General features: G+C 40.4%; 1 protein-coding gene across 1 annotated transcript; it reads left to right on the top strand.

Annotated features, from left to right (window-relative positions):
* Positions 1–2,545: 2,545 nt before the first annotated feature.
* RDH14 (retinol dehydrogenase 14) lies at positions 2,546–7,645 on the top strand. Its single transcript, XM_059405185.1, has 2 exons — positions 2,546–3,048; positions 6,576–7,645. The coding sequence occupies exons 1-2, from the start codon at positions 2,656–2,658 to the stop codon at positions 7,191–7,193; spliced, it is 1,011 nt and encodes a 336-aa protein (XP_059261168.1). The 5' UTR covers positions 2,546–2,655; the 3' UTR covers positions 7,194–7,645.
* Positions 7,646–16,372: the final 8,727 nt, after the last annotated feature.

The following is a 16,372-nucleotide window of genomic DNA, read 5'->3' as shown; positions in this document are numbered from 1 at the left end:
CTCTACCTGCATAAGTATACCAATTCTGACACTGTTCATTCAAAAATAAATCAGCAGATTATTCATATAGGGCACTTTCCATTTAAGATGAGCTCCAGACAGAAGCTCCTGGGAGAGCTTCAAAGTAGCTTATCTCTTGGGTGTGTTGCCTCTGGACCACAAGGCTTCATATTTGAAGTCTCTGGCTCTGGGCCTGGCAGGTAGGTCCAACGTTTACGTGGGAAAAAAAAAAAAAAGCCTTGGCTACCACTTCAAAATGTAACATGAAGTGTAGTATCCTAGCCTTTTACTGTTACCATTCTTTTGTTATTTTTGTTTTGTTTTCAAGAACATTGACTGGTTTTTAACCATACTCTATTACATAATAGGCACAGTGATCTGGTTATTTCTATGCCACCTCATTTTCATACAAACCAAAGGTTTGTAACAGAATAGTATTAATACCCTCATTTTTTTAAATCAATGAAGAACTTAACATTCACAAAGAAAAAGTAGCTCGTCCAATAATGAGCAGCTAATAAATAGCAGAACTAAGATTCAAAAATCAGGTCTTACTTCAAAAGTTATATTCTATTTTCTCTGTGTTGTATAGCCTTCCACATCAAGTCCTTATTAATTCCATGGCCATAGGACCTTTCCTGAACAGATTAGTCATTCCATTAAGTTCTATGCTTAAAATACACAGCAGTTACTTAGCAGATCTGGGGATTCCCCTCCTCCTCCCCTCTTCATGCCCTCTCTTGTTCCTTCTACCCCCACCTCTCTCTCCAGTGCACTCATATATACATATTTCACCCCAGCTCTAGTTAAAGAAAACTGCTGCTGATATATAGCTTTTGCTCTGCTTAATTTGATGTAAGCTGGTCCAAAATATATCAGTCATGACACTCACTGAGTACCTACTGTTTTCTATGCATTCTCCAGTGTGAAGACCACAAAAGAAATTCAGACATAGTCCCATTCTCTTGGAAATTTTAAAACCTTGAACAATCCTGTAGAATAAGTCAAGCATGTAGACTGAAACAGTTGACACTAGAGGGCTGTTTGTCCTCAGTGCCAAGTGAGGGTCCCCCAGGAAAGTGAGGCAGACATCTGCATGGGTTGGAAGTGGTCAGACAATAGAATTGAGGTGAACTTTGAAGGATGGAAAAAATAGATAGACAAAGAGGAACAGATGTGCTCTGGGATCAGTGAGTTTGAGAGGCAGTGTCAAATTACAGAAAGGGTGGGGAAAAAAGCCCATCCCTGGTGATTTCTGCTTGTGCCATGTGGAATCCCCAGGGACAGTGCTCCTTCCCTCCTGTGAGCTTTATCTCTGGCAGTTCTTCTGGCATCCTAATGCTCTTCTATTTGTAATGTGACTGTTCACTGCATGTTACATCCTTCCCAAATGCACAGGAGTGGAGGAGAGTTTAATCAAAATTATCTAGGGAGTCCATCTCAAACTATACAGGTTGTGTGTCTCATCTCTTGTCCTGAAGATTCTAGAATGGGGACCGTGGCGGGGAGGTCTCTGTGTCTGTGCCAGACGGTAAGGACTTTGAGGGCAGAAATGGTGTCCTATTTCTCTGTGACTGTCACAGGGCACGGGGCCTCGCACATACAGGACGGGGGAGTAGATGGAATGAATGAGGACTTGGAAGAGCTTGGTCTAAAGCTATGAAGTTTGCAGCTTGAAGATGGTTCCCTGTGGTAATAAGCCCTCACGTTTTTCGATCACTTTGTAGTGTAGAAAGCACTTCTTACATTTGATTGTCTCCAGGAGGAGATGCGGAAGCACCTGTGAATGGGCCTACTCAGAAGTCTGTGTCTAGAGAAAGTCCAGGCTTCCCTACTGTATCTCTACCCGTATCAAATAAGACCACTGGCTGATGACCTTTCCATAGAGATCAATGCCGTCATGGTTTTCAGTTCTCAGACTGTGGTCCACAAACCAGCGGCGACCGAATCATCTGGGAACGTTCTAGAAATCCAAAGTCTCAGGTCCCATCTGGAACCTATTGAATCCTAAACTCTGGTACTGGGGTCCTTGGATTACCGTGTGTGTGTGTGTGTGTGTGTGTGTGTGTGTGTGGGGGGGGGGGTGGGGGGTGGGGAGGGTGTTGGGTTTTTACGAGCTCTGCAGGGGATTCTGATATGAGAACCACGAGCCCATTCTGTTTCCAACTGGTTCACGCTGCTAAGCTCTTTGCCTTAATTATAATAAAAAAGGAGCTCTTCCTCGGACTCCAGAGGGTAGGAACCCCTCATTCTCCTGAGGGTGAGAAAACGGCACTGAGGGGTAACAAGTCCCAGGGATCCTTATCGGAAAGCACACTAAGCAAGCCCTGATATGTGGGATTTGTAAATTCAAAATATTCATACGGCATTCCCACCGGGTCGACCGCCACCACTCCGAGGCCTGCGCTCACCCTCCACGTTCAGGCTGGGGGCCGGCTCCACCGAGTCCCCGCAACTCAGGGCGCTGCACAGCCTACCCAATCCGGTGCCCTCGGAAGGAAAACTACAAATCCCAGCATGCCTCACGCTACCCCGTCAGGCGGCAACAGGCCCCGCCCCAGAGTTCCTGGCGTGCAGGTGGCAGCCTCAGCCCCCGGCGAGCGGCGATCCCAGAAGTCCCGCGCGGGGGCCGGTGGGCCTTTGGCCCCGGCGGCTATGGCCGTGGCTACTGTAGCTGCACTCCTGGCCGCCCTGGGTGGGGCCCTGTGGCTGGCGGCCCGACGGTTCGTGGGGCCCAGTGTCCAGCGCCTGCACGGAGGCGGAAACTCGAGCCTCATGCACGGGAAGACCGTGCTGATCACGGGGGCGAACAGCGGCCTGGGCCGCGCCACGGCCGCCGAGCTGCTGCGCCTGGGGGCGAGGGTGATCATGGGCTGCCGCGACCGTGCGCGCGCCGAGGAGGCCGCGGGTCAGCTCCGCCGCGAGCTCCGCGAGGCCGGGGGCCCGGAGCCCGGCTCTGACGCCGGCGAGGCCGGGGAGCTCGTCGTCAAGGAGTTGGACCTCGCCTCGCTGCGCTCGGTGCGCGCCTTCTGTCAGGAGATGCTCCAGGTGTGGGTCTCCGAGAGCCCCTGCAGATCGAGGACGGGCGCGGGCCTCGGCGGATGCGCGAGGCGGGGCCGGAGGCTGGCGGGGTGGGTTGGGGGTGGTACCGCCCGGACTCCCGGGGGTGTGACCTTGGGAAAGACCGAGTCTAAGAGTGGAAACTGTCAAATGGTGTGAGAGGGTTTGGGAGTGCAGACTCGGGAAATTGGGCGGGGGGAACCTGTCAGGTCTTCAGATTTTTGTTTTCTGTGTCTGAAGTCAGTGCACCAAGCCATCTTTCAGAGCCCGAGAGCCAGGGACCTTGAAGCAATTTTTTTCCCCCTTCCCTGCTGGGTAGGAAATTTAGCTCTCTGCCACCAGTGCACTCATTAGTACCAGCAGCTTAAACAGTCTCTGGCCTGATTTCTAGATAGATTGGACCTCGGAATCCCAGTAGCCATGTGCTCTACACGGGAAGAGAAATAAATATAATACTTAGTATTTATTGAAGGTTTCTACATGCCGGGAGTTGTTCTCAGAATTTCAGATACTTAAAAAATTTTTCTTTTAATGAAATTAAAGTGCCTTTGGCTATTATTGTCATCGAATCCTCAGTAACTCTGTTAGGCAAATTATCCCCATTTTACAATGTTAGACAACAAAGGCATAGGTAGGCCAAATAATTGGCCCAGGATCTGTATCCAGAGCCCTTGCTTTTAACTTACGTACTTCTGCTGCCTGCCTGTGAGGTGTAGGAATCTTTGTTTAGATGATAAATATTCCACTGAAGTGGGTGTCCTTTGTTGAAATAGGTAGAACAGTTTCCCACAGAGGTGACTTGTAAAAGGGCATATAGAAGAATGAAATTTAAAATTGGGAAAGGTGCCAATATGAAGTGGGGCCTCTTGGGTTTACAGCAGAGGTTCCCAAACTTTCTAATGCTGACATGATGCCAGGAGGCCAAAGAAACTATCTGTTTATTAAGTAATTAAGTCCAAACAACCTAGTAAGTATTGATGTCCTAACAATTTAGTAGCTGTTTGAGAAAATAATACACATAATTGAAAGAAAAGAAGATATTTCATTCTTCAGTAACCATAATTACTAATGGGAAATGTGCACCTGTCGTTCACTGCATAAACTTCGCAGTCTTTGGAATCAGGTTGGAAATGTCCATCCCCATTTCTTGTTCTAAACTGATATTTAACATTGTACTTGCATTTTACTAAAAACTCAGGTTTACGAAGATGGGACACCATTGAAAGAAATTTAGCACAATTTAATGTTGATGGTGTGAACCATTTGCAGCTAGTAGTTTTTGAGTTGTTGAGCAAAGTTTTCCTGGAAAATTTAAAATCCATAGCACCCTGTGGAGATCCTTGTGAGGCTCTGGGAAGCCTTGATGCACAGTCTGGGAACTGTTGCAGATCTAGAGAAGTTTTCTGTTTGTTTGTTTATCTTAATGGCTAGTATTTCATTATCAGGTAAAACAGGTTAAGAAATAAGAATGCTAGTGTATAAAAGATGCTGAAGCAATAAAAGTGGGTCTTATTATTAATTAAAAATGTAGATTGGTCTGGGTATGCTTCTCATTTCTGAGACTTAAGGCATTTTATTACTTTGGCCACTTGAGACAGAACCAATTAAAAGTTAAGGAGATAAACTTTACTAAGTTTCTTTCTGGCTCTAAAGCCCAATGACTATAACCAGATTTTTTTTTTTAATGGAAGTATAAATTTCCCACAGGTTGGTATTCATGGTATTTATGTCATTTATCTCCTAGAATTTAAAAAAAAAAAATAGTGAATGATAAAGTCTTAAAATAACACAAGGCCAGCAAAGAATGATGGCTCAGAAATGATTAATACAGGAAACTCTTCCAAAGGATTAGGGAAAAAAGAACACTCCTTTCTTTCCCCCATGGGTGAACTTTTGCCTTCTTTTTGAAGTTGACTGTTGGAAAAGCCAAAGGTGCTTAGACAGACAGAATGATAAATAGTTAATCCTCTGACAGGTAGGCTGTGATAACAGTTGTGAAATTTAACACATTTTTCTTTTTCCTTACACTTGGCAAAAGGGCCAGTGAAATTTGAAATTTGACCTCAAGTTAATTTAATCGTAGGTCATCATTGTGTCTTTACACCTGGAACATGTTGTACATTTCTTTTTCTCTGCCCATCAAAAGAGAAGAGAGGAGCCAAGAATGGGCTAGGGAAAACCAACTTACGTGAATTAAGGAATGAAAAGACTTCCTTTTGAGGACAATCTAAATTTTAGCATTTTACCCTGGAGAGATGCAGGAGGGTATAGACAAAGTATAAGATTCTGACTATAGGGGCGCCTGGGTGGCTCAGTGGGTTAAGCCGCTGCCTTCGGCTCAGGTCATGATCTCAGGGTCCTGGGATCGAGTCCCGCATCAGGCTCTCTGCTCAGCAGGGAGCCTGCTTCCCTCTCTCTCTCTCTCTCTCTCTGCCTGCCTCTCCATCTACTTGTGATTTCTCTCTGTCAAATAATAAATAAAATCTTAAAAAAAAAAAAGATTCTGACTATATAGATCCTCTAAGCTGGGGCCCTTCAGAGTTTAAAAAAGGTAGATGTTATATAGGGAGAAGAAAAAGAACTGAATCTTTTTTTTTTTTTTCTTTAATTTTATTTGTCAGAGAGAGAGAGCACAAGCAGGGGGAGCAGCAGACAGACGGAGAAGAAGGATCCCCTCTGAGCAAGGAGCCTGATGCGGGACTCGATCCCAGGACTCTGGGATCATGACCTGAGCTAAAGGCAGCCCCTTAACTGACTGAGCCACCCAGGTGTCCCAAAGAACTAAATCTTAAATTTATAGTAGAGGTTAAAGGTGTTTCTTGGTCCTAACTCCTCCCTAAATGTCCTTTGCTGTTACTGTAAGACTTAGTATTTATGTATGATTCATACTTGTTTCTGATATTTTTATATTACCTATTTAATATTTTTCTTAACATTTCTTTGATTTAGTCATGATGTTTTCTTTAGTTTTAATTTACAGCCCTGGCCCTTTGTATTATATGTCCCGATTTTAAGGGAGCCACTTGGAGGTGCTCCATCTCCATTTGCCCTTAGAAAAGTACAGAATGAAAAAGTCCTAGTTTGCCCCTGGTGATGATAATAACAGCTCTGGGAATAAACAGTGCTGACCTGCCTTCTGCCGTATTTCCACTTCTAGCTGACATCGACTCTCTAGCTTTCCCAATTAGAAAAGCAAAATAGCTTACTGATTCCAAACGGGAGCATTGGTATCAGAAGTTTTCATCTTCCAGTTTTTGTTTGCCACCCAAGAGCCCTGTGATACTGCACAGATCACCTAACATTGGGTGCTTAGTTTGCTCACAGAGTTGGTGAGGGTAGATAAGAGGGCATGTGAAAAGCACAATGCCTGGTCCACATTAAACATACAAGTCTTTCCTACGCCCCCATTGTTGAAAACCCACAGAGGCACTTTATAGAATTTTAGTAGTGGCAGGAACTAAAATTTCATTTTAGGCCTGTGTTCATAATCGCCTCATTCTCTTTGACATTTAAAGGAAGAACCTAGACTGGACGTCTTAATCAACAACGCAGGAATCTTCCAGTGCCCTTATATGAAGACCGAAGATGGGTTTGAGATGCAGTTTGGCGTGAACCATCTGGGGCACTTTCTACTCACCAATCTTCTCCTTGGACTCCTCAAAAGTTCAGCTCCCAGCAGGATTGTGGTAGTTTCTTCCAAACTTTATAAATATGGAGACATCAACTTTGAAGACTTGAACAGTGAACAGAGCTATAATAAAAGCTTTTGTTACAGTCGGAGCAAACTGGCTAACATTCTTTTTACCAGAGAACTAGCCCGCCGCTTAGAAGGCACAAACGTGACTGTCAACGTGTTACACCCTGGTATTGTGCGGACTAATCTTGGCAGACACATCCACATTCCACTGTTGGTCAAACCACTTTTCAATTTGGTGTCATGGGCTTTTTTCAAAAGCCCAGTAGAAGGTGCCCAGACTTCAGTTTATTTAGCCTCTTCACCTGAAGTAGAAGGTGTGTCAGGAAAGTACTTTGGAGATTGTAAAGAGGAAGAACTATTGCCCAAAGCTATGGATGAGTCTGTGGCGAGAAAGCTCTGGGATATCAGTGAAGTAATGGTTGGCCTTTTAAAATAGGAACAAGGAGTGGAAGAGAGCTATTTATAAAACTGGCTGCCAGTTATATCTGTAATCAGAACTGGGGTGGCTTGACTACTTGCTACTTGAAAACTTTTGGTTTTACGCTAGTACTGCTGAGAGGTACATAATGGATATTTTGAAGTTACTAAAAAGTTATTTTTTGGAGAACATAAGATTTCAGAAAAGATGTCTTAAATATACAGTAAGCATAATGAGTAGTAAAATGAGCAGTATAATATACTTTAGAAATTATAATTGAGCAAGCATGGATTACGAATATTAAAGAATCCACTGACTTAAACACCTTGCAAACTTTTTCAAATACCTTTTGAGTTTCGTGGCCAAAGTGCTAAATATTTTTATTGCCGTGCCGGTTTTTGTGTGAAAATAACGTGCCTGTTGTGTGCACAATTCTTATGTGGAATAAATTTAATAGTGCAAATCCTTAATTGTGTTTTTCGGGTTTTTTTTTTTTTTTACTAGTTTCACTGAAATGAGTCCTTTATCATCTTACTAACCTCCGCTGACCTTGGTGTGCCCAGTGTCTTTCTTCCCGCATGCATATCTTGCATGCTGCCTTAAGAAGTAAGATTTCTAAAACCCAAATCTGTGTCACGGTGTCTTGTGCCTGTTTAAATTCCTTAATATGAGACTGCCCATGAGCTGGCCATAGGCTTACCTTGTCCTCTTTGTGCAGTCCAATAGAACTTTAGTCAATGACAGAAATAATTGTGTCCACACTATCCTATAATGTACACTTTACACATTTATGGTTATGGAGTGCTTGAGATACAACAACTGAATTTCTATTCTTATGTTAATTTAAATTTAAATAGGCACATTTAAATAGGACTACTGTCTTAGGCAGCACATCTGTTTGCTTAATTGTATAACAACATCCTCAGTATAGACCATACTCACTTGTCTCTGGCCTTTCCTTATATTCTTTTAATTCCTGTAGGAAGAACCAGTCCTTTATCTACTTTGTTTTAATTGATCATAGCCGCTTTGCTAATTATTTGTTCAAAAATCCAGTTGAATAATTAGAATTCTCCAAGGAAAGATTTTATTCTAGTCTTACTAGTTTTCCTTCCTCAAGTATCAAGTGTCGTACCTGACACACAGTAAACATAGAATAATGATGTTTGAATGAATAACTAAAGTAATAAATCAGTGGTGTGCACATACAAAAGGCCGAATAGGGATATTTTAGGTATCTGTTAAAGCATCAAAAATAATTAGTAATTCTTTGTCTTAACCATCTGTTACTGGAAAAAGGAGTTATTAAGGATAGACTGTACTACACTGAATTCAATGACCCTTTTGGTCAGGAGTAATCCTCGATTGGTTATTGTTTTTAAGACTTTCTATTATTTGGTTACCTGTATCAGTTCTTTCTGAGAATGGCAGGATCTTGGCAGATCACACAGAAGATCTGTTTGCCATTAGAGCATTGGGTTGGGAATATGAGAAACACTTAAATGTTTGTACTGTTACAGGTGTATCTTTGCAGGTGTAGTGGGTATATCTGTGTCATGTTCTTTGAAACATATTTTTAAAAAAGAATCCTACAAAAAGACTTGCTGAACTTAGAAATATGGGCAGGAAATACACCAGAATGCAACTTGGAAAAATGGAAGCTAATAAATCTGTCCTACACCTCGACTTCATTAAAAAGAATGCTTTTTTTTTTTTTTTTAATTTTTCCTTTCTTTTTCTTTTTTATTCAGTTAATACCATCTTTTCTGGCTGCATTTTGATACCCGATGCTTTTCAGGGGAGTTGGGTCTTTTTTAAGAGTCAAGCCTTTCAGAGTTCTTGTTTGTGGCACCATAATAAAATAGGATATATTAATTTATCATGATGGAAAACTAGAAACTCATCTGGAAACACCCAGTATTTAGGTAAACTGAGCCGCCATTTGGAAGATGTCCTTCTCACCCTGTGTTAGATGGAATCGAGGACTAATAGTTATAGCATGACTCGTTGGATCGGGAGATGATTAAACCCTTCTGTTCTGCTGACTTTTGTTATATTGATATTTATCCTCAGCCTTAGCAGTATATTCTTAGAAGGATGCAGCATGCCCGATAATGGACTCATCGAGCCGGAATCCCTTTTTCATGTTGGTTTCTGGCTTCATCTTTTGAAATGTTGACTTCTACTTCAAGCGACTTGTTCGGAAAAGAAGTGTGATTATAACTCTTCTGTCTCAACTCAGAGTAGCTGTTTCTTAATAGGAGGTTCCCAGTAGCATTTATCTGGGATAGGGATCTCAGGGTGTAAACACACCACCACTTCGGGTTTGATTAACAGCTCACCACTCAGTTTTCCCGACCACAGGACCACACGGGCAAGACACTTCACCACCCCACCCCCCACCCACCCCTCAGCTTCTGTTTTCTTGACTTTGTCATTGAGATAATCCTTTAAAGGATTGCTCAGTGAATGAATGAGTAGGATATATAAGGCATTTAGCAATGTAGCTGGCATACAATGGGCAGTCATCAGTTTCCCCTTCCCCAATGCACCTGATCATTACTGTTAATAGTAATTAGTAATAGTAATGCTTACAGGAGTACATATGATGGAAACAAGACTAAACCAAGGATCAGCAAACTTTTTATAAAAGGCCAGACTAAATATTTAACATTACTAGGCCATATACAATCTGTTACATGTTCTTTTTTCTTTCCTTTTTTTCTTTTACAGTTCTTTAAAAATGTAAATCCATTCTTAGCTCATGCAGGCTATACCATTATACTGATGCAATAGCTTAATGGACTGGCTTTTTTTTTTTTCTTTTGCCTTTCAGACACTGTGCATGGTAGCAGTTCTTGCATGTACTGTAATTCTAGTTTATTTTTCTTTTCTTTTTTTTTTTAATACGGCTCCCGTTGTTTCTTTATATCATTTCTAATCTTGTATGACTGTTCGTTTGCAAACCCAGGAAGTCTAGAGTATGTATTTCTTAAATGTCTCTCCAGCTATCGATTCTGGTGTGAGGAAATCGTACTTATCCGCCTTCAGCTCTCTCCCCTCACCAAACCTGCTGGGCCTGGCCCAAGATCTGAGAGAACCTCTATTTGAATATTTAATTGATTCCAAATGTGCTAAGGAACACTGAAGAGAGAACATGTTACTAATCACCCTTCAGGAGCTTGGCGCCCACAGACAGCTTCAGATGTTTCACGAAGCTTATCTGGACAATAGGGAGTTAAATTAGTTACAGGTTAACATGGAGGAAGGTAGTTAGGTGAAATGCTCCTTTTTATGCAGACGGTAAGGAAGAATTTTTGCGAAATTAGATGTTTAACCAAAGTACAGAGAAACACATTTAACTAACGATTGTCGAATAGATTTACTGTAATAATTCCATTCTTTTTGGAAAACATACTGACTGATGCCTGTAGCCTGTAAATGCTCTAAGCTGGCAGGCTCCCCTCCAGCACACCCCTGGCACTGTTGTTCCCACCTGCTGTATCATATAATGAGGAAGAGAGCTGTGTAGCTTTCAGTTCTTCATTTAACATATATTTATTGAATGTCTGTTATGTGCCAGACATTATTCCAGGCTTTGGGGACACAGGAGGCAACAAGTAAAACACCAATGTGTGTGTTAGTTGTGCTTGTTATTAATCATAACAGAAGTTATTCATCATAAAACAAACCAATGCAAAACGAGAAAGAGTTTCTATGAAAAGTAAGCTGAGTGCTTTCTAAAAACTAAATGAAGGCAAATCACTAGAAACAATATCGAATAAAATTTCGTAACAACCGTCAAATACTAAAAATAGATACTATAAAAATCTAAAAGCACTTTCTTTAGTGCTTTGCAAGTGACTTTAAACTTTGACTCCAGTTTAAAGACACAAAAGTTGGAAGTCATGGACTATATTGTTTAAGTGAGTAAAATGCAAGAAGACGGAATTCCAAATGAACTCATACTCAGAAGAACAACAAAGGAAAGCCCTTAGCCTTGTATCAGAAGATAGGCAAATGAATGAATGTGCCGTATGTTTCAAGTTCAGATAATAAATCTCAGGTGCATTTGTTTCATCTTTATGATTTCCTTCTTTAATCAACTTGTCCATGTTACCAGCCAATTCCAAATAAGAGGCTAGTGCTATATAAAATAGAGCTATCACGGACATCAGGGAAGTTTCAGTTTGGAGGAATTGGTAATAAACGTGTTCTGCATAAGAAGTCATATTTTCCCAAAGACTCCTCATCTACATTTGAGATATACTTATTATTTGTGCCCCCAATATACTTGATTCTTATAGATTTATTTCATCCTGATGGGTTTTTACAGCCTAGGATTTATTTTCATCTTCAACCCCGTGTTTGTTTCTCTGCTTCATTTAAAGCTCCTACTAATTGTGTTAAATAGGTAAGTTCCTAAATATTTAAGTGATTTTTTTCAGTATGTCATTTTACCTTTAGAAGTTGCCATGTAACAAATGATGTATGATAGCCTGTTCTATCCTAAGATGCAAGCTTTAGGTCTGTTCAAAAAATAACAAAAAAGAAGATGCTAACTTCAGCTATAGATTCTGACTTAAAAAAAAAAAAATACTTGTACCTTTTTTTATTCTTTGGAGGACATATATCCCCTAGTCTAGGTAGTTATCCAGTTATCCAGTTATGTAGGATTAAAAACCTAATCCTAATGGTACCTTTTAAATCCTAATGGTACCTTTTCTACTATGAGAGCAGTGAGCTGAATGAGTAAATAGGAGTTTAAGTTGTAAATATGTTCAGATCTTTATCTGTACAGACCTACATACAGTGTTAGGCATTTTAGGACTATCTTGAAGTTGTGCACATGGTTTGAGGAAATGCTGAGCACAGAGAAATACATAATCATTATTAGTTTGTGAAAAAAGCAAAGCGAGTTTCTGCCACCAACCCATGAAAGCACAGGAAATGGCTTCATGTAGTAGGTGTTGGAGTCTAAGCATTCTGTTGACAGAAGCGGGTTCTACCCAGGGGTTTTGTGTTCATGTAATCAAAGACTTCAGAGCTGCAGCCTCACAAGCTCAAGTACACCCACCTCAGAGTTTATCTTTAGCTCATCTGGAAGAGTTTATTTTAAACATTGAACATTGTTTGCTGCTGTTGAAATGAAAGTGAGAGAGTTACAAGCTTTCTTCCACTGCCATCTGGCAGATTTACTGATGGATCGGGGGCTTTAATCCATGTAGCCCTGTGTGTGGGAGCTATTGTCTTTGTGTTGATCATGCAGCTGGCTTGGCTGAACTTTAAAAAGCTCACACAAAGCTATCATGAGCCATCCTATAGATAAATGAAGTTGGGGGTGTTGCAAAAGTCAGCGGAGATTTTTGCAGGAGGGTGGAGAAGGCTGGGATGTATACTTTTCATTCTTCTCTGAACACACATTTTAAAATCTGTAGTTCTCTTTGTGACCCGGAAAAGAGGAAGATACCCATATTGGAATATTTTGAAAGAAATAATTGAAGCTACAAAAAAGTGACAATAGCTAAATTAGAAAAGTATGCAGCAGAGTAGAATGGAAAGGAACAGTAGACTGGAGGGGGGGGCTATATCTCATTAGAGCAAATGTGGGATTGCAAGAAGTCAGAGGAGTGTACTTAAATTTTCAGTGGGGACTTTCCTGTTTTTTGTTTTGTTTTACACCATGCGTCATATGGGACCTTCAAAGATATACACATCATGTACCTAATCCTTAGTTGTAACCTTTCTGGGCATGGAATGATGTAGGATCTCACTCAGTACATTACACTGAGTATAATGACTCACTCTAGTGCCTAATTCTTATCATAGCCACAAATGCTTACATATGCATTAAAAGATTGCATGTGAGCGACAGGCTATGTGCAAAACAGGATACCTTCCATACACCTTGTATTAAGTTTATAGGAACACAGGAAGACACATAGAACCAGAAATATCTTGGGCATATTTGACTGACATTCAGTTTTCTCTCCTAAAAATGAACACAAAAAAAATGACATGATACACATTCTGCATGAAAACCAGTCTCCGACACATAGGTGTCCTAGTGCAAGATTTTGAAGTGAGAATTTAAAGGAGGCCTCCTTCCTACTGTTTTTGGCTATTTTCTGGGTCCTGGAAATAAGAGTTGCTTCTTTGTATTCATTTTTGCTCTTCTTGTTTTGTTTTGTGTTTTGAGGACAAGAGCCAATTGAGGTAGACCCTGTAGTTCTGTGTCCACTCGCTTCTCCCTGGGTCTTGGGAGGGGGTGGCAGTAGCAGCAGCATCCCTGTTCTGGTTTCCTGATCCCAGAATCAGAGAGATGTCTCCTAACTAAGTATTTCTGTCGGCATCCTCTGGGTTCCCACCTTCCTGAGCATGGCAGAAGGAGCAGCTTCTTCTTATAGGTCAGCTCTGTACAATTTCAGGATTCATTCCTCTTACTGTAACCTAACCCACTCTTTCAGCTCTTCCCATGATTTTGTAGGCACCTACTTTCCTACTTTCTATCCCTTTCTCCTTAAAATATCTGAGAGGATTCTGTTTCCTCTTTAAAAACAACAGCAACAAAGCAGATTAACAGGGTGACTGACCAGAGAGAAGAAACACAAAGTTCTGAATAAAAACCACCTTACCAATGAGCAAGCAATGGCATAGACAGTAGACAGAAAACACAAAGAAATTTGGGTGTGCCAGCTTGAAAGGGAGGGGGCTGATGAAGGAGAGGCAGCCATCATGGTATTTCTTTGGGGAAATCACTGACATGCAATGCTTGGGCCCAAGCTTAGCAGCTTCACATACTTGAACTTATCAGAATGTCAGCTGACCATGTGAAACAACCAAAGGAACTGGGAATCTACAAACGGAATTTGGATAGCACAGAGTATCCCAGTGAAGGATACTATGGGGAACCAAATCATAGCCAGATATATGATTCGTTATTATAGGGTCAGAAGAGAAGAAGTTAATCCTATTGGAGGTTGAATGTTAGGTGGCATGAGTGGTGATACCTGTATTAGGTGAATTCATAAGCAGGAGTTTTCTGTTCTGGATAGCCATGACTCCTGTAGTGGGCCTTGTAAGGATGTGTTCTGTCATTGCTGACCACGCCATCTTCAGAGTGATAGTTTCTTTTTTCTTTTTTTAAATATGTGTTTATCACCTAAATATTGCTAGTCTGCCTCAGGAAACATTTCACCTCTATTATACCCCACAGAGATGTAAAAGAGGCCAAGTGAATTAGCCACACTCAAAGACACAGGTACGGGTAGAGGAATATATTATTCATAGTTGGAAAGGCTAACATGTGAGAGAGTATCTGCGAATCTTTCCTAATATGAGATTTCTGGTGAACAGATTAATTTATCACAGCTGTTTTCCATTTAGGAAAAATGTAATAAATACTGGGCTTCCTTCAGCAGGCAATTTGATTAAGATTGTAGAATGACGTGTGATAGATAATCCTGTATAAGTGTTTTGGGCAGTGTGAACGGATTAGAAAGACATTCATAACTGAAACCCTGGTTACCCTAAGAATATTTATTTCTATTTATCTGTTGCAAATCAAATCAGAGAAGTATAGGTAAGAGGGGATTCAAAGGCTACATGTGAGTTTTTAAGAACCGGACTATAGTGCTTTGAAGGCAAGGGCATGTTTGAACATTTTCTGCTTCCTGTTAACATCTGGAATGGGGATATAATATATCAACTACTCACAAGATATAAGATTTATTATTTAATTAGTTATTTAATGACCAAAATCTAAGGTGTCCACCATCCTATTGATGGCCAGGGGAGATGGAACCGATTTAACTGGCCTGACAGATGGTCTGTTCCTACACCTAGAAAATAAACTCAACCTTCACAGAGAGTAGAGGACTCTTTTAGCTTGTGACAGAAATGCTGGGCTACCCTGTACACTCTTACTCAAAACATGGAATGATATATATGAAAGAGCCTTGAGTAAGTGTGCCATCATTTTTGACAGCTATAGTTCATAGTAATTGGGACTTCATAGGAGGGAAACTAGAATGTCAACAAAGAAAGCTCACAAGCTAAAAAAAAGTTAACCTTGCCACAAATTCCCCTGGAAACATCTATATATTTCATTGAAATTATTGACTAGTGCCTTCCAGTTCTTTCTGCAGAATTCCTGCGGATTCTAGTAAGTAGGCTGCCTTTGGTTGACAAGAGAAGACTTGCCAAAACCAACACAATTAATTCTGCCACAAGCAGTATGTATTTACTCTGGCTCATAATTAATTTTCAAATAAGTATATGTGTATGAAAAAAATTAAGAGGGCTTATTTTCTTTTTAAAATAATGCCACCATTCTTGCAAATCCCTAAGATCATCAATTCGCAGGACAAATTAGGAAATGTGATTAAACTCACTAGAGAAAGTTCTTTCTAGAATAATTATTATTTATGTGCGCTATTTCACATATATTATCTCTAATCCTTGTAACAACACTGCGAGGTAGTCTTAGTCCTAATTTGCAGAGAAGGGAAGAAAGTGTCAGAAGTCCAAGTGACTTGCTTGGAAACTGATAGGCCCAGAATTAGAACCAAATTTTTTTCAGATTTTTAGAAGGTCTGGCTCCTTCCTACTGGTGTACCCTTCTTTTAGTGAACTAAAATAAGGTCTATAGAAAAAACTAAAATTTTCTCTAAAAGAAACAATAGTAAATATTTCATTTTCATATTCATAATTGTTTTTCTTAGTCTGACCCATTAATGTATTCATTTTCTAGAGTAGATAATATTTTAAATAAGGTTATTTCTGCTGGATAGGTCAAGAATGTGTTAATTTTTTTTCTTTGACTACTATATTTAGTTTCTCTGTCAACACAAGTTAATTGAAAAGGTTTCTGCATAATATCCCTAAGTGTAAATTATTTATCAGGGTGGTTAAAAAAAAACAGCGCCCCATCCAGAGCTTTGGTTTCCTGCCAAAGGGATATATATCATTTTTCATGGGTTTGAAGAAATTGCACAAACAATGAAATGTCTGAGTTAAATCATAATACAATGATCAAAAGAGCTGTATTACTATACTTTATAGTAAATGCATCCATTTCTTTTGAAATAAAGCAGTGTTAACTCTCCAACATCTGCTGAAAATTCAGATTATACATATCTTATTAGTGAAAACACTCTAAAGAGTTCAAATACTTAGAATAGTTTTCCCACTTCACA

Source organism: Mustela nigripes, chromosome 7 (genome assembly GCF_022355385.1).
Source record: "Mustela nigripes isolate SB6536 chromosome 7, MUSNIG.SB6536, whole genome shotgun sequence".
In the NCBI taxonomy this organism is placed as follows: domain Eukaryota; kingdom Metazoa; phylum Chordata; class Mammalia; order Carnivora; family Mustelidae; genus Mustela; species Mustela nigripes.
This window is presented reverse-complemented; position numbering and strand designations above follow the sequence as displayed.

Bases quoted from the DNA above. Each gene is read 5' to 3' on its own strand.
- RDH14 (XM_059405185.1), top strand. From the start codon at position 2,656: ATGGCCGTGGCTACTGTAGCTGCACTCCTGGCCGCCCTGGGTGGGGCC. The intron at 3,049-6,575 runs GTGTGGGTCTCC...TGACATTTAAAG, and splicing joins TCTGTCAGGAGATGCTCCAG to GAAGAACCTAGACTGGACGT.